General features: G+C 38.6%; 1 protein-coding gene across 1 annotated transcript in view; it reads left to right on the forward strand.

Moving 5' to 3' along the window:
- The first annotated feature begins 2237 nt into the window (after nucleotides 1-2237).
- Nucleotides 2238-19966, forward strand: part of LOC150099067 (EF-hand domain-containing family member B-like) — a 175142-nt gene continuing 157413 nt past the window's right edge. The window contains exon 1 of the mRNA XM_090405805.1: nucleotides 2238-2372. Coding sequence (XP_090261931.1) covers nucleotides 2355-2372 — 18 coding nt within the window. The 5' untranslated portion in view covers nucleotides 2238-2354. The remainder of the gene's footprint in view (nucleotides 2373-19966) is intronic.

Genomic DNA, 19966 nt, shown 5'->3' on the forward strand with positions numbered 1-19966 from the left:
CTTCACATACTGGCACATTTTCTTGGAACCTTCTCATTTCCTCTCTTACCATTATACTTTTCTCATCCAAATTTCATCCCATTTCTCTCTCTCTCTCTCTCATTTTCTGTTAAATTTTTTATATTAGCTAATCTTATCTGTTGTATCCCAATTTCTTCATTCATCATCTTCATCCTTGTCCTCAAATCCTCTACTTCATTTCTTTTTTCGAGGTAATGAAGACTGTACAACGCAGTGACAGAAAGAAACGATAGGCAATCCTCACGGATCATAAAATTCAATAACTAAGGCATTGTCTTGATTTGTAGCTTGGTAAAAGAAATATCTATATCAGATATCTGATTGTTACATGGACCAGGAATGGCAAGCACCTTAGAAATATCCTTATGACTATTATCTTAGTATAGATTATCAACAAGAGGTGAAGAAGTAACATATAATAATCACCACAGAAAAGCCACCAAGCGCCTCTACAACAAACCTAGGGACTTGACCAACAAACTGACATTTGATAAGACAAACCTAGGGACCTACAGAGAGTTGAAACGCGCCATATATAGACAATTATAATGTATATAATATCCATATAGATATTATAGCAAGATGCAAAATTAGAGGGAATACAAGATACCAAGAAATTATGTCATACCTCTCATACCTCTCCTTATAAAGTAATTCACAAACGAAGTAATCACAACCACTTCTGGCAACGTATTCGCCCATTTACCACCCTCCTGGATTTAAGCTTCAAATTTTCAACTTTGTCGGGTTGAGTACTTCTGTTCAGAACGGTAATATTCAACTTGACCCGTTTTAGTCATGCGCTAACATGGCACATCGAGGCGTAAGAAAACCACATAACAGCAGGTGTGTAGTCGGGCAAGGGCGCGTCAGGGCAACGACCTAGTACTTTTTTAAAACTATCAAAATTTTTAAATTCAACGAGCGAGGATTTAGTGCTATGAACGTTATAATTTAAAAAGTTACGCACAAAACTCTTAATGAAAAACGTTTCTGCTGCGATGCTCATCAAGCTTAATGGACCACCACTTTCCACATGGAATGCGCTTCCTTAGGTTAAGTCATGGCTAGTGCATCACAGCCCAGCTGAAGATCGACAATCGCGACATGTAGCAGAGAAGAAAGATGAGAGCAGGGAAATTTGAAAATTATTTTGACAAGGTAAGCCTAAATGTTAATAGTGTAGTATTTATAATTTTAATTTTAATTGAATTAACACCTAAATGACCATCAATGCAGTCTGCTGGATGATTAAAATTATTCCAATGAAAACAATGAAAGAATTACATAATGGCATGGTGTAATTTTGCATAATAATAATAATTTTTGTTTATGTACAGTACTGTCTGGGTTCTTGGGTTAACCATGTGTTTAGGGTAATCCTTTGCCCGCTGTTATATTGTGTTATTCTCTGTTAGTCTGCCAGATTATCCCACCTAGTTGGGAGGGACCTTAACCACACGATCTCTCTCTCTCTCTTATCTCGTAGGGCGTACCACAAACCTTCTTCTCCTCTCAAAACGACACCTACCACTCTGCCATATGGACGTCGCCATAATAATAATAATACCGCACTTCATGTTCCGGATTTTTGTTTCCCTGGCACTATTTCTTTTAGGACTACATCCCTGCATAACAGTACATTATTATTGTTATTATGTGACATCTCAAGGGAGTCCGAAGACTCATCGAGGGAGTGTGTGCCAACAGCATCGAACGATTGATTTCTTTCCAACTACTAACCGCGCTCAAACTTGCTTAACTTTTTGCGTGAGCATTAGTAGCAGAGGCTCTACCAATCGACCAACCTTTGCTGGCATATAAAATAACGGACGCTACTTACGTGTTAGGAAAAAAAATATTTAATATACGGGAATAAAAAGGCGTTAGTTGATTTTTTTTTTAATTAGCAAAAAGTTAGTTAATATTTAATGATTTTTTCATAGTGTGTCATCCGTTATTTTAATTTTATTATTACCTTTAGTTAATCTGACAAAAAAAAAAACAGCTCTTTTTTTACTAAAACATAAAACTGTTCTTGATTGAAAAAAAATAGTTTTGCGGTACTAGTTGAAAATTTTATCTCTTGAAAATTTGTTAAGCCATTCTGCTAGTTAAATCCAGTATTTAAGTACATTTATTAATAGAGCATGATTGGAGTTCCGTAAAGATGGCGGTTTTTTCGAATATTTCTTGTTCATTAGCATTCGATATGACTTTAACGAAGTTGAAATTTTCACTTCAAGTTTACTCCCGCATACAGAGAGAAAAAAGCAAACTGCGAGTAGAATCATTTCTATATAGTATTTATAGGTGTATTGCTGTTGTATGCAATGCATTCAACTATACGAGTAAGTTTTAATTTGTACGTCGTGCAGTATCTTATTTTCATACTAAAACGTCTGAAAAGGAACTGCCATTACATTTCACAGTTTCAGCAGTGTATTTTTATAAAACGATAAAGAATTCGGTGTGAAAATTTTTATTTTATTTCGTACAAATAACTTTTTAAGGATATAAAATGGATATGTAGGTTGCTGCTATTTAAAATTGTACGTTAATGCAATAGGTTGCAGATGGGGTGAAATTGGGTAAAGCTTTAGTTAACCAAAGGTGATATGGGAATCTTTAAATATATTGATAGTGGGTATAGGTGAATGACTGTCAGTTTACAGTTATGCATCATGGGATGACATTGAAATTGACTTCAGGAAATTAATGAAGTTAAGGATTTGAGATATCAGCAGACTGTGAATTAAGATTCAGAGGTCATATTGCAAAGGTGGCTAGAATTACTTGATCAGGGCTTCCCAAGCTCTTTTGGATTAAGATCCACTTTCTGACAATGTAATTTTTCACAACCCACTCACTTGTAATGCATATTGTAGCTTCCGTATCACAATTGGAAGAATAGCAGAACATTGCACCCTTCGATTGGAAAAGACCCAAGTTCAATTCTCGTCGTGACGAGGGGAATCCTTATATGGGCTTTTTCAGTTGAAGGTGAGTAAGCTGATATCATACTGTGGTAGCAGGGTTTCTCTCTTCCGGAAACTTGGGTTTTTTCATCCTGCATACAGACAAATCGGCCTTCAGAACACACAAATTACAGACAAAAAATACTGTTTTGGTGGTGATGGTGCTGATTGTAGTGGAGATCGTAGTTGGAGAATTCAGTAGTAGTGGAGAGAATGAGATGTATTTAACAAAGTAGAGTTGTGTGCCCTCCCATGATGAGTTCTTGGATTCCTGGAGGTGTCATGTAATAATAATTTAAAAGGAAGGGGGGTTGAATAAAAAAATATCACTATACTACTTTTAAACTTTTTATCGAATACACTTAATTAATCTGTAAATTTATTAATCACATACATAATGAGGTGTATGTAAAGAATGGGCTTGTTTTCTGTTTTTGCTGATCACGTCTTTGACATCCACATTGATATGTGTTATTTTCAGGTGCAAGGTGTTTGATAATTGAAGTTATTTCGAAATTTGTTTTTAATTCCTATCATCACTGAAAATCCAACTTCACACATGTACAAAGTAGTAAAAGGAAGTAACACTCTTAAAGCTACGATAGAAAGAGACCCACTCCAAAATTAGCTTGAGACCCACACTTTGGGAATCTCTGTACTTGATTATTGGTAATTCCATAAGGTGGTTTTATTATTATTATTCAGGCTTTCATGGGGTCAAAAGACTCATCGTGGGAGGTCCTTCCTAAGAAACACAAAGTCTATCAAGACTCATCGAAGGGAAGCCCCCCCCCCCCCTGTAAGAAACACAGTCTATCATACCACTCCTTAAACTCATTGACTGTTCTCGCTCTCACCACTCTATCAGGCAATGCATTCCATGATTCAACCACCCTTCATGCAAAGAAACCACTTCTCACCCTCTTGCTCACAGTTTCCTTTCGTAACTTCCAGGAATGGCCCCTTGTCATCACTCCTTCCTGATGTTCAACGAAGCGAAAGAACCCCCCAGTGTCAACCCTGTAACCACCTCTCAACAGTTTAAAAGTCTCAATCACATCACTTCTCCTTTTATCCACAAACTCTGCAGTCCACACTCCCTCAGCCAATCCTCATAACTAGCATTGTACAGTCCTGAAACCATCTTTGTTATCCACCTTTGTACCCTTTATAGAGTTAATTTATCCCCTTCATATCCTGGACACCAAATATGAGAACAATAGTCCAAGTGTGGGCTGATCAGGGTCTTATACAACGGAATGATAACTGTTTTATCTCTGCAGGTCAGTGTCCTTCTCATTATTGCAGCAATCCTCTGTGTTACCTTAACCACCTTTGCAATATGTCCCCTAAACTTCAGGTTTCTATCAATCATCAACCCCAGATCTCTTGTCTCCCCTACTTCCTCCACTATAACTTCTCCCATAGAGTATGCAGTGTCCCATCGATGTATCCCAAACCTCAAGACCTTACATTTTGCTGCATTAAACTGACATCCCCATTCATTTGCCCATCTATCTAGCTTATTGAAATCCTCTTGCAGGACTACCACATGTGCACTATTACTATTAACCCTTCCCAGCTTTACATCATCTGCAAACAACTGAATATCCCTCTGCAATCTGCTGACAATGTCATTGATATAAAGGTTAAACAATATAGGTCCCAGTACTGAGCCCTGTGGGACCCCACTTGTAATCCTCTGCTTCCTTGAAACTGCCCCACACATACAGAACTCTCTGATACCTATCGGACAGCCAATCCTGAATCCAGTTGACCAATCTGACATCCATACCCATGTGTTCCAACTTGAATATCAGCTTATCATGTGGCACCCTGTCAAATGCCTTCGCTGTCTAAGAAAATTGCAGTATATGCCTTTCCCTCATCTAATGCTCTTGTAACTTTATCATAAAAGGCGAGCATATTGCTAAAACAGGAGTGCCCCTTGACAAATCCATGTTGACTCACAGATAACGTTACCCTCATTTGCCCACTACTGTATACGGTCCTTCACTACTTTTTCCAAGATCTTATTAACTACTGATGACACACAAACTGGCCTATAATTAGACACTTCCAGTCTGCTACTGCCCTTATGCAATAGTACTATATTAACTTTCTTCCATTCCATGGGCACCTTTCCCGCAGCCAAACTTTCATTGAAAAGCCAGGTCAAAGGCACTGTCAGTTCCCTTGTACATTCTCTCAAAACTTGTGGTAAAATACCATCTGCTCCCACAGCTTTACTGACATTCAGAGTACTCAGTATTTGGAACACACACTCTCCCCCTGCACCTCTAAGCCTCAAACCTTTTGCCTCAGATCCTTTCCTATATTGTTAATGAACAAATTAAACAGTATTGGTCCAAAACAGAACTAGTCACAGGCCTTCTTTTTGGATTCTACTCCTAAATTAACTACTCTCTGATATCTCTCCATCAACCACCTTGCTACCCTTCTCACCAATCCTATGTCCATTCCCATATGCTGCAGTTTACTGATTAGAATTCCATGTGATATACTGTGAAAGGTCTTTGCAAAGTCCAGCAGTATCACTCTAAACTCATTTCCTTTATCCAACTCAGCTGTTACTGTATTATAAAACGTGAGGAAGTTAATGAGACATGATCTACTCTTCACCAAACCATGCTGTCCCCATACAGTATGGCATTTCCACTTATCCATTCCTGTATTTTGCTCTTGATCAACTTTTCCAATACTTTGATAACAACTCCTGATATGCTGATTGGTTGGCAATTTGCTTCGTCACTCTTGGAATCTCCTTAATGCAATGGAGATTCCTGCTAAAAAATATATGCTATTTTTTCTTCTTTCCACCCCCTCCAGACTAACCCAGAGGTGAGACTTTGATTGAACAATCTGGTTAAGGGCATTGACATTCCCTTGCCACTTCACGTAACACTTGAGTTGGTATACCATTCAATCCCACAGATGTATTCACATTAAGGTTTTGTAATATGCTATGCACCTCCATTTCATTTACCTCGGTTCTCATATATGCCTTTGACTCTCTCTTTCCTTCAATATCACCACCTGGATGATATATTCTGGCAAAGTGTTCACTTGGTAATTCTACTGTTTTGACTGATTCAGTTTCCTCCTTACTATCGGCAGTCATTAAAATCATTTTGCTATATACATTCTTTTACTAGGAGCACATCAAAAGAACTGTTTGGGATTCTTTTTAGCCTGCATTGTTGCTAACTTCATTTCATAATCTGCTTTTGCCTTTCTTTCCACACCAGTTACCCATCTGGCCTGTACTGTTCATGTGCCTGCAGGTCAACTTTCCCCTTAAATTCCCTCTACGATTGTTTCTTTTTTTGCATCTCCAGCTTAATGATGGTATTCATCCATTTAACTCCCACTTGATTTACTCTGCTGACTAGGTATACAGTCTGCCAGTACCTCCCTAACACTCCTTTACCACTTTCCATGCATTATCAATTGCAGTTTCACATTCTGTGGCACTGATCTCCTAAGCTTGTCATACTTACCAGCCCTATAATTCCACATATGAATTCCACACACAAATTCAACACATTTAGCCAATTTCCAGGTCAAAACAATATGATTACTCTTACAAATTGGTGGCAATGTGGTAATATTCGTTATAGACAAATGCTCAGATGCAATTACCAGATTGCGCTCTTGAACCCCCTAGTATGTTCCATCACATGTGTCTCAGGTAATTATCTTTTAGTAACTACATAAATTTCATTTCCTTCCTTCCTTCTAATCTATGTTCCTATAGTTGAAATCACCCGTAATAATTACATATCATTCACTCATTGGTCTCTTTGCCAATGCATACTATTTTCATCATCTTTTCCATCCCCTGGTCTATAGCAGCATCCAACTGTATATTTTGTTCTGCTCGCTTCAGTCTCACACCAGATAGCCTCAAATGTTCTATTTTCACTGACCTGCAGTTGAACTTCAACTCTCTCTTTCTTTGCCTATTTCGACTCAGTTATTATCAATAACACTCCTTTTCCCCCATCTTTTCTCTCTATCCTCCCTGAACACACTATATTCTTCACATTCTTTCCCACTAACTGTATCATCTTCTGTTAGCCTTGTCTCACTAATGCTAATAACCTTCATCCAGGATGAACCAACAATGCCAAAAATTCTTCCTGCTTGTTCCGAATGCCCCTGCCATTAGAGTACATAAAGTGTGCAAGCCCCTTAGGCCTACCACTATCCTGACCCTTTATACTACCTGTCCTATTCTGGTTTGTTACCCGTGGTACTAACTTAGGCATATTATACACATTCTTACACTCAGCTGCCTCACTGATGTCTGCATATCCACTTTCATATGCAAACCATCTTTATATAAGTCCTTTCACCCATCAAACTCGCTTCGTGCCACTCCTGCATAACCTACGATCGAGTCATTTGCTATTATGGCCTTCCTCAACTCTACTCTGTCATACCATGGCAACAGACTCACTGTCTTAACTCTTTCACTCTATTCTTTTGTTACTTCTAGTAATTCTTTCATGTCCTCTCTCATGCCATACTTTTCTCCTTTTAAATCATTCATTCCATGATAGATTTCTTTTAGGAGGCAAAGTTTGAGAAAAAATTCTGGTGATGTAAAGTAATGCTGGTGATAAGTAAAGTAAAAAAAAATAACCAGAATCTTAAAGAAATACAATCTATGCATGGCTTTCAAGCCCCACCAAAAGCTTATTACCCTTATACATTCTACTAAAATCAACTCCCTTCTCTCTCCATGTTTGGAGTATATAAAGTGCCTTCCTGCAAGTTGGCTCCTATGGACAAAGAGGAAGATCAGCCAACATCCCCATTGGAACACAAAAAATACATCTGCATTCATTACTATAGTTAATGGGAACAATGCTTTAGATACAGCTCATGGAATCAACTGCAAAAGACCACCATGCTCCATCGCAGTAAATTTAGAAGAGAGAGACTATTTTTGGAATCCGCAGCTGCTCTCAGAAATCAGCCAAAGTTAAATATGGTTGCATTAAACTTCCCAAAATATGGAATACACTAATACTTCCAGGTCCCAGGTTACATACTAGGCCACCAACAGGTATCCATGGAGGGTGTCCCACCTAGTTATGACTGGTCTTTCATTCATGTGCTTCTCTTAGTTTTATGTTGCCTGTGTGTGTGTGTGTTATATGTCTCATATTGTACTCCTTGACGATGTCTCAGTGACTGAGAAAAAGTGTTGGAAGAATTAAATATTTTAAATCCTTTCTCAGTGCTGTTTCTCTTCATTAAGCCTCTAATATCACTTAACACACAGATTGTTATAAAAGTCTTTGAATAGGTTGTAATTTCAGCCAGAGAATAGGTCATCATTCACTATTGCTAAGTGTAATGCCATCCATTTTGGTCAGAGAAAATAGAATAATGTTTATATATTGGAGGAACTCTGCTTCAAGAAGTGGAGGAGGCAAAGGATCTTGTCAGATAGAGAATTGAAGATTAGAGTGGTAGTTCCACTACATAAGGCACACTAATTAGGCTGTATTTGGATTTCTGTGCACTGATTTGTTCATCTGGTTATATGATTGATATGGAAACATTAAAGAATGCATAGGTGAATAATCAAGATTGCTTTAGGACTCTGGAATTTTGAGTATGAAGATAGATTTAGGGAATGTGTATGCAGAGATGGTATTAGGAGAAGGAGTGATATGTTGACGTATATGTTAGTGAGAGGAGCCTGTTAGAAAAATAAAAGTAAATTATTGCACAGGATAATAGGTGATGGGAGAAGAAGAGGTCATCCCTAGAAACTGTACAAAGGTCACGTGAATAAGAAAGTGAAATGGAAATATTTTATTTCAACTGGTGAATAAATTCAAGAAATGCATTGCTTGGAGTGAGTAGTGAATGCTTAAGGTTAAGATATACAATAAGTATTGTGGTTTGTGTATATAGTAATAGTAATATTATTATTGTTATTCAGTAACTACACTGAGTAACAAGACTCGTCATATAATTCCTTAAAGCCATTCACCACTGTGTCAGGCCATCCATTTCATGGTCCATCAAAAATACCACTTCTCAAACTCTTACTCGCCACTTCCTTTTGCAATGTCCAGGAATGGCCCTTGTTCGTTATCTATCTATTTCTCTACTATACAAAAAATCTCTCTGGTGTCAATCCTATAAATAGCGCTCATCTGGAAACTATAATGTCTGTCATAGCATCCCATTATCTTCTGTCTACCAAACTGTGCAGTTAGTGTTCATTATTTCATTCTTTCCGCATAGCCAGAGAGATTTTTTTAGTTTTGTGTGGGGTTTTATACAATATAATTGACCCTCTTTTTTTTCCCTCTACTAGTCAAAATGTTCTTCTAATATTATTAATTTTTTGCTATATCCACAAGTCGAAGAATCATCAAGGCCTACACTAATCATTATTTATACAATACTTATTACGTTCTCCTTGAACTCATTCACTGACAGAGCACTCACAAACACCTCTGGCAACCCATTCCACCAATTTACCACCATTGCAGGACTTCTAGTTAATATTAGAACATTGACCAGCAGAGATAAATATGCGTGATTCCATTGTATAACCTTAGTCAGGCCACATTTGGATTATTGCTCTTGAATCTGGTTATCAGAATTTCAAGGGATGCAGTGGGAACTGCATATGGAAACAGATGCATATAAGAAAAGTGATATCAGGACTGTAAAACGTTGATTATATGAATAGAATGAAATAATGAAAACTTAGTCATAATATTCTGGAATTTGTGTAAGAATGTGATTACACTCAAACAATTTCCAGGGGCGGCTCTTGTTCTCATTCTTTCTATCATACAACAGTCCTGCAATCCATTTCACTAATCTGATATCTAAACCCATGTATTGCATCTCAGTGAACTTAAGATGTTACACCTGACATGCTTTTGCTGTTAAGGGATGCTCTGAAACAAAAGCATCCCTTAACAAAAAGAGAATGTTACGATTAAGAAGCTAACTGCAAAAGAGCTTGAGCTAGTTTTCATTCACATTGAGCATGCTAATGAAATTTTGTTTCCTGATCTTGATATGGAACGAAGCTTTGAAGTGTACCGAATTCTTGATAAAGCATCGCCGTCAGCTATCGCAAATTGCATGACAAAATGAAAAAGTTGAGCACGATTCAAACATCTTTATACTTAATTTTTTTTGTAAAAAAGTAGCTCAATCAAATAATTAGACATTAAATACAAATTTAAGCAATTGATTTTTATTAACTTTGATGATTTTATTCTGTAATATAGCTTATTCTGTAATTTTTTTTCCAAATTTACACTAACTGATGGATGAATTATAAGTATTCCTATCATTTATTGTATTTGCTCAATGCGATTTCGCTTAGCACGCATTAATTGATGGACTAATTGATCAAGTTAAGCGAGGTTTTCCTGTATATAGAAACTGTAGCATCTTCTTGAATGTATCAGCCAGACTTCTGATATTAAGGATGGGAAGGAATTTCTGTCATTGCATATTATTATTATTGTTATTATTTAGGCCTCCAAGGAGTCAAAAGACTCATCACAGCAGGTCCTTCCTAGGAAACACAAGTCTATCAAGACTCATTGTGGGAGGTCTCACCTAGGAAACACAAAGTCTATCATACCACTCCTTAAACTCATTGACCATTCTTGCTCTCACCACTCTATAAGGCAATGCATTCCACGGTTCAACCACCCTCCATGCAAAGAAACCACTACTTACCCTCTTTCCCACAATTTCCTTTCGTAATTTCCAGGGATGGCTCCTTGTCATCACTCCTTCCCACTGTTCAACCAAGCAAAAGAACTCCCCAGTGTCTACCCTGTAACCACCTCTCAACAGTTTAAAAGTGTCAATCATATCACCTCTCCTTCTTCTATCCACTAAACTCTACAGTCCACATTCCCTCAGCCGATCCACATAACTAACATTGTACAGTCCTGAAACTGCCTTTGTTATCCGCCTTAGTACCCTTTCCACTGTTAATATATCCCCTTCAAATCCTGCGGACCAAATCTGAGATCAATAGTCTAAGTGTGGTTTGATCAGGGTCTTATACAACGGAATGATAACTGTTTTATCTTTGCAGGTCAGTGTCCGTCTCATTATTGCAGCAATCCTCTGTGTTACCTTCACCACCTTTGCAATATGTCCCCTAAACTTCAGGTTTCTATCAATCATCAACCCCAGATCTCTTGTCTCCCCTACTTCCTCCACTATAACTCCTCCCATAGAGAATGCAGTGTCCCATCGATGTATCCCAAACCTCAAGACCTTACATTTTGCTGCATTAAACCGACACCCCATTCATTTGCCCATCTGTCTAGCTTATTCAAATCCTCTTGCAGGACTACCACATCTGCACCATTACTATTAACCCTTCCCAGCTTCACGTCATCTGCAAACAACTGAATATCCCTCTGCAATCCGCTGGCAATGTCATTGATATAAAGGTTAAACAATATGGGTCCCGATACCGAGTCCTGTGGGACCTCACTTGTAACCCTCTGCCTGCTTGAAACTGCCCCACCATACAGAACTCTCTGATACCTATCGGACAGCCAATCCTGAATCCAGTTGAACAACCCGACATCCAAACCCATGTGCTGCAACTTAAATATCTGCTTATCATGTGGCACCTTGTCAAATGCCTTCGCTAAATCCAAGAAAATGGTAGTATATGCCTTTCCCTCATCTACTGCTCTTGTAACTTTATTATAAAAGGCTATCATATTACTAAAACAAGAGCGCTCCTTCACAAATCCATGTCGACTCTCACAGATAACATTACCCTCATCTGCCCAATGCTGTATATGGTCCTTCACTACTTTCTCCAAGATCTTACTAACTAATGATGACACACAAACTGGCCTATAATTACACACTTTCAGTCTGCTTCCACCCTTAGGCAATGGCACTATCGTACCTTCCTTCTATTCCCTGGGCACCTTTTCCGTTGCCAGAATTTCTTTGAAAAGCAAGGTCAAAGGAGCTGTCAGTTCCTTAGCACATTCTCTCAAAACTCGTGGTGAAATACCATCCAGTCCCACAGCTTTACTGATATCCAGAGTACTCAGTATTTAGAACACGCTCTCCTCTAAACCTCAAACCTGCCCTATCCCTCTAGTATTAAAATTTACTCCTCCAAGATGAAATAGACCAATAAAGTGTTCATTGAACAATTCCACTATGTCCTCTGCATCAGTAACTTTATTCCCATTTTTATCCCACAATGTCATTCTTCCACAATCATTTCTCCTCCTACTGGCCACAAAGCTAAAAAATTCCCTATGATTTTCTTTGGATTTTAGGACCAATCTCTTCTCATATTCCAGTTCTGTCTTCTTTACCATACCAGTCACTCTCGTGGCCTGTGTCTTATTCTCTTCATGCATCTTCTCTTCACCTGTCTCCTTATATTCTTTCATAGCCTCTTTTTCGCATGCAGTTCCGGTTTAATATTGTTTGTCATCCACTTTACACCAAATTGTGTCCTCTTCTTCACTTGTGGAATGCAGCTTACTATTGCTGCTAACAAATATTCCTTCACAATTTCCCAAGCATTAATGATATCCCGGCCTTCCAATTCCTCCCTCCATGAAACTTACCCAAGTTGATGTCTAAGACTATTATAATCACCTGCCTTGTAATTCCACATATGTTCCCGTCTCTTTGATACTCCTGCATACCTGTTCTTCTTTCAAGTCAAAATCACATGGTCACTCTCTCGAACTGGTGGGAGAGATGCTATCTTTATTATTATATACTCGTCTGATGCTACGACCAAATCCAAAACTCTTGAGCACTCTTGTTCCCTCTATTACATGTTGCCTAAGACATTTGTCCCTCAAGAATTCTAGAAATTCCATTCCTTTATTGCTACATGCATCTTCCTCTCCCCAATTTATACTGCTGTAGTTAAAATCTTCCATAACAATCATTCTTTTTGCACTTGCCAAGCTCAATTGTCTAAACATCTCCTGGTCCCCACCTTCTGTGCTCCTGGGTTTGTAGCAACACCCCACTAAATATCCCATCTCGCCTATCTCTACCTCACACCATATGCTTTCAAAATCATTAGTGTCACTACCTTCCAAAGCCTTCATTCTTAGAGGACATAAGTCGTCACTAATCATAAGCAGTTCTCCACCACCACGCTCTCCCTTCCTGTCCTGTCGAAAAATGCTGTACCCTGCTACTTCTATTACTGTTATTATAACCTCTTCTGTCAACCATGTCTCAGTGATCCCAATAATCTTTGGCCAGGCTGATGCTATCAGCACCACCAATTCCCATCCTTTATTCTGGATACCGTTGGCATTAATTTAAAGCATAAAAATGTCACAATTTCTATACCCAACATTATCTTCTCTAGAATCCACTGGGCTCAGCATTAACTGATGTTGTCTCCCCCCCCTCTCCCAAGTACCCTTTCCCACAAGAGGCCACCTATGCTACCATCCACCTTGGGTATTCTAGTTTCCGTGCATTGAAACACTGACTCGTTTAGAACAGCAATCTCTCCAAATGCCTACTTCCTTTCTCATTCAAATGCAAGCGGTCTCTCGCATACAATTACTCTCTGTCCTCAAACGCCTTCCAAGCATCCACATATTCCAATCCTCTCTTCTGACACATTCTAGCTATTATGTTATTCAATATTACTGCTCTTCTACTCAGCTTGTCACTATCATATCTAGGCAACACGCACGCTATCTTTCCTACTACCTCAATCAAGAATCTCATATCTCTACCAACCATCAGAATCATCTCATCCACCCTTTCACCCCTCTTAATTGCCATAGCCACATTTTCTATCGTTTCTCCAAGCAAACACTCCTCACACATCCTATCTTGCACACCATGGATCATTGAGTCGCCATACATTACACCACTTACCACCCTGTTCCTTGATTGCTCCCATGCATCCCTCACTCTCTCTCTTTCCTCTAACACTTTCTCTCTGTGTTCTCCTACTTACCCCTTGCTGACACACTCTATCCCTGGTTCCAGTGCTCACTTGCATTCTTCTCATTCCCTCTTCTATCATTCCCATAACTCTCTCATTCCCTCTCTTCCACTTATCCTATTCTCTCCTCTTGTATCATTCCCATAACTCTCTAATTCTCTCTCTTTCACTTATCCTATTCTCTCCTCTTCTATCATTCCCATAACTCCCTCTCACCCCCCCCCTTCCACTTATCCTATTCTCTCCTCTTCTATCATTCCCGTAACTCCCTCTCATTCCCCCTTCCATTTATCCTATTCTCTCCTCTTCTATCATTCCCATAACCCCCTCTCATTCCCTCCCTTCCACTTATCTTCTTCTATCATTTCCATAACTCACCCTCATTCCCTCCCTTCCACTTATCCTATTCTCTCCTCTTCTATCATTCACATAACTCTCTCTCTCATTCCCTCTCTTCTACTCTTCCCATTCTCTCCTCTTCTATCATTCCAATATCTCTCTCTCATTCCCTCTCTTCTACTCTTCCCATTCTCTCCTCTTCTATCATTCCAATATCTCTCTCTCTCATGCCCTCTCTTCTGCTGTTTCTATACTCTCCTCTTGTATCATTCCCAAACCTCTCTCTCATTCCCTCTCTCTCCTACTGCTTCTTATTCTCTCCTCTTTTATCATTCCCAAAACTTTCTCTCACTCCTACTCTGATTTGCCTTGCATATATCTCTTCCATTCTCCTAATCTCATCTTTCATACTTCTCATCTCATTCACAAGACATTCCACCTCCTCTTTCAGCTCATCTATCCCTCTTTGCAAGTTAGTCACTCCTACTCGCCATTCATTTACCCAATCAAAACCGTCTCCCTAAACTTCATAGTCATTCAAGCCTTCCACACTCCCGACTCTTATTTTCTCATTCATACTTTGCTCATTATTCTCTCCTATCACGCTACTCGTCTCCCGACATTCATTTCACATCCCTGAAGCAACTAGGTCGGCTATCGAAATATCTGATTTAGTTGATTTCCTCCCACAGTGCATTTTGTGCATATATGCACCCCCCCCTTCTCTCACCCACCAGATATCCAACTCCTGGGAATCGTACATGCCACAAACACTGCATGCCACAAAGTCCTTTATGTTATGTATAATAGAATTCTTAAATGGTGGAAGACTTGGTGACACGGCATTTATGATTGCAGCTGGGTGTCTGCCATCTTTCCTTACTACCAAGTAAGTAACTACTAAACTAATTGCTAAAATACACTCGGGTCCTTGTTTTATGCATATCTTTTTCATGTGGTTTTGAAGTTATGCGGTGGATATTTTGCAAATTCGGGGTTTCTCCGTTATACAACAGCATGTTGCAGCACATTCTGGCGTAACGTGTAAGCAGTGAGTGTCTATGAAGTTTAATTTTGCATGTGAGTAAAGTGTTTGTCTTTTCATTATTATAAGTCTAAATTTTGCTAATTTTTATTTTAAAGATTTACTTTGGCCCAATGGAGAAAAAAAAAAGCACCAAAGGAAAGCAATTTCTTTGGAAATGAAAAGTGCAATTTTAGATAGCTTAGCAAAAGGAGAGGGATCTATGGCGATTGGTAAACATTTTAATTTAATTTAAAATCTACCATTTCTGGCACAAAACTAAGTGCCAAATTATCAACGTACTCAAGAGATGCTTTATTAGAAAAAACGGAACGAGCGCTTGTAATTTGGATCGAAGAATTAACTAAAAGAAGAATTCCTATAAGTGGTTATTTAATTACCAAAAAGCTCTTCAGTTTTATGAACAGATGAAGCAATTGGAGCACCTAATTCCGCTTCCAGGCTAATAAAGAATTTTCGGCTAGCAGAGGATGGCTAACCGGCTTTTTAAAAAGGAATGCACTTCATAACGTGAAGATTACAGGCGAGGTTATAGCAGCAAATGAAGAAGCGGTCAAACATTTTCAAGAGAAGTTAGCCAAAATTATTGAAGATGGTGGATATTGTCCCGATCAAGTGTTTAATGCTGACGAAACAGGATTGTTTTGGAAGAAAATGCCTAGTCGAACTTACATTGGAAAGTCTGAGAAAAAAAGCAAGTGGGTTTAAAGCAAGCAAAGATTGAGTAACATTGTTATTTTGTAGCAATGCATCAGGAGATCGAATGTTGAAACCCCTCCTAGTAACTCGATCTCTAAGACCTCGTGCTCTAAAAGTCAAAGATCTGAAAGCTGCCGATACATTGGATGGCTAATACAAAGGCCTGGGTAAAAACTGCTGTATTTACTGCATGGCTCAATAATTGCTTTGTACCAGAAGTGGAAACATATATGAAGCAGAAAGCTCTAGATGTTAAAATTTTAATAATTGTGACAATGCACCAAGTTATCCGCATTTAGAACATCCAAATGTGCAGGTAGTGTTTTTTTCCACCCAATACAACAAGCATTATTCAGCCATTAGATCAAGGCATAATTGCTACTTTTAAAAACATATTACGTTAAGCACACTTTTCAATTTATATTGGATAAACTAAAAAAACGAATCGTTAACAGTAATCGAAGTTTGGAAAAAATTTTCTATTTTGGACTGTTTTAATCATGTTGCATCTGCTATCGTTGAAATAAGACCACAAACTATGCCTGCTGGAAAACAGCTTGGCCTGGATGTGTTGCAAACAGTGCAACCATGCAAACATTTACATTATCAGCTGAAATCATTACTTTGGCACATGAATTTGGTGGAGAAGGTATTGATACATTTAGCCAGAATGATGTAGAAGAATTGCTTGTGGATAATGCCTTAAGTGATGATGATATTATTGGATATTAAAGATCCATAAAACGATAGGTGAAGCGGAAGAAAAACCTGTCCCCCCCCCTCACTGCAAATATAATTCGAGAGGGTCTTGAACTGTGTAATAAATTGTAAAATCATTTTCTTGTTAATGACACCAATTCAGAATGAGCCTTTAAATTCCAACGTGAGCTGAAGAACTGTATGTCTAGATATCATGAGGTGTATAAAAATTAGTAAAATTTTCATCGCAAAGTTTAATTACTGATTACATTGTCAGAAAAAAAAAATCAGCACAGAAAGAGGGTGAAGCTAATTCTGTTTGTGAAGAACTATTGCCTTTACCATACAGATCTGATACGCTGACCATTTCTTCTGGTGATGAAAGTGATTTCGCACCAGTTTGCAAATGTTGCCGAATATTGTCCAATAGCGACGATAATTCTGATGAAAAAATGTAAAAAAAATTCTTACATTTCAATAAAATTAAACGAATAAAGCTTTAGAACAAACTTAGGCATTCTTATTTTCTTGAATTTTCGTAAACTTTTTTATGCAATTTTAGGTTTATTTGAAGTCATTGCTTCGGTTTTATGTGGTTTTAGAACATTATGGAACATATTCCTAATTTTTCAACGCAATTTAGATTCTTTTTTGTACGATTTTTTATACGCGGTTTTCTGTGGAAAGTATTTTCTAGAATTCTCAAGGGACAAATGTCTTAGGCAACATGTAATAGAGGGAACAAGAGGTTTAAGAGTTTTGGATTTGGTTATAGCATCAGAAGAGTTGATAATAACTGAGATGACATCTCTCCCACCAGTTTGAGAGAGTGACCTTATGGTTTTGACTTGGAAAATGGATGGACATGCAAAAGTCTCAAAGAGATGGGAACGTATGTGGAATTATAAGGCAGGTGATTATAATAGTAAAAGACGTCAACTTGGGGAAGTTTTATGGAGGGAGGAATTGGAAGGCCGCGATATCATTAGTGCGTGGGAAATTATGAAACAATATTTGTTAGCAGCAATGGTAAGTTGTATACCACGAATGAACAAGAGGACACAATTTGGAGTAAAGTGGATGACAAACAATATTAAACAGGAAATGCATGCGAAAAAGAGGCTGTGGAAGAGATAAGGAGACAGGATAAGAGAAGTTGCATGAAGAGTATGAGACATAGGCCAGAAGAATGACTAGTATGGTAAGGAAGGCGAAACTGGAATATGAGAAGAGATTAGCCCTAAGATCCAAAGAAAATCCTAGGGAATTTTTTAGCTTTGTGGCCAGTAGGAGGAGAAATGACTGTGGAAGAATGATATTGTGGGATAAAAATGGGAATAGAGTGACTGATGCAGAAGACAAAATAGAATTGTTCAATGACCACTCTATTGGAGTATTTCATCCTGGATGAGTCAGTTTTAATGCTAGACGGATAGGGCAGGTTCAAGGTTTAGAGGTACAGGAGGAGAGTGTGTTTCAAATACTGAGTACTCTGGATGTCAGTACAGCTGTGGTACTGGATGGTATTTCACCACGAGTTTTGAGAGAATGTGCTAAGGAACTGACAGCTCCTTTGACCTTGCTTTTCAAAGAAATTCTGGCAATCGAAAAGGTGCCCAGGGAATGGAAGGAAGGTACGATAGTGCCATTGCCTAAGGGTGGAAGCAGACTGAAAGTGTGTAATTATAGACCAGTTTGTGTGTCATCATTAGTTAGTAAGATCTTGGAGAAAGTAGTGAAGGACCATATACAGCAGTGGGCAGATGAGGGTAATGTTATCTGTGAGAGTCGACATGGATTTGTGAAGGAGCGCTCTTGTTTTAGTAATATGCTAGCCTTTTATAATAAAGTTACAAGAGCAGTAGATGAGGGAAAGGCATATACTACCATTTTCTTGGATTTAGCGAAGGCATTTGACAAGGTGCCACATGATAAGCAGATATTTAAGTTGCAGCACATGGGTTTGGATGTCGGGTTGTTCAACTGGATTCAGGATTGGCTGTCCGATAGGTATCAGAGAGTTCTGTATGGTGGGGCAGTTTCAAGCAGGCAGAGGGTTGCAAGTGAGGTCCCACAGGACTCGGTATCGGGACCCATATTGTTTAACCTTTATATTAATGACATTGTCAGCGGATTGCAGAGGGATGTTCAGTTGTTTGCAGATGACGTGAAGCTGGGAAGGGTTAATAGTAATAGTGCAGATGTGGTAGTCCTGCAAGAGGATTTGAATAAGCTAGACAGATGGGCAAATGAGTGGTGATGTCAGTTTAATGCAGCAAAATGTAAGGTCTTGAGGTTTGGGAAACATCGATGGGACACAGCATACTCTATGGGAAGAGTTATACTTGAGGAAGTAGGGGGAGACAAGAGATCTAGGGTTGATGATTGATAGAAACCTGAAATTCAAGGGACATATTGTAAAGGTAGTTAAGGTAACACAGAGTATTGCTGCAATAATGAGAAGGACACTGACCTGCAGAGATAAAATGGTTATCATTCCATTGTATACGTGTCTGATCAGACTACATTTAGACTATTGATCTCAGATTTGGTCCCCGGGATATGAAGAGGATAAATTGACTGTGGAAAGGGTACAAAGGTGGATAACAAAGATGGTTTCAGGACAGGAATGATAGTTATGAGGATCGGCTGTGGAATGTGGACCGCAGTGTTTGGTGGATAGAAGGAGTGGTGATATGATTGAGACTTTTAAACTGTTGAGAGGTGGTTACAGGGTTGACACTTGGGAGTTCTTTCGCTTGGTTGAACAGCAGGAAGGAGTGATGACAAGAGGCCATCCCATTGGAAGTTACGAAAGGAAACTGGGAGCAAGAGGGTGAGGAGTGGTTTCTTTGAATGGAGGGTGGTTGAACCGTGGAATGCGTTGCCTGATGGAGTGGTGAGGGCAAGAACGGTCAGTGAGTTGAAGGAGTGGTATGATAGACTTTGTGTTTCTTAGGTGGGGGGGGTGAACCTCCCTACAATGAGTCTTTTGACTCCATGGGGGCCTGAATAATAATAATAATAATAGTATCTACTGCACAAAAAGAGACCTGACTATATATGAACACTGTATCACAGATATATATATAAATAAACGCTAAATATAAACATATATATATATATATATATATATATATATAGCGTTTTTATTTAGCGTTTATATTTATATTTCTAATT

The sequence above is a fragment of the Typopeltis vanoorti genome, chromosome 15, assembly GCF_054136105.1.
Source record: "Typopeltis vanoorti isolate ZY-2024b chromosome 15, IOZ_Tvanoo_1.0, whole genome shotgun sequence".
In the NCBI taxonomy this organism is placed as follows: domain Eukaryota; kingdom Metazoa; phylum Arthropoda; class Arachnida; order Uropygi; family Thelyphonidae; genus Typopeltis; species Typopeltis vanoorti.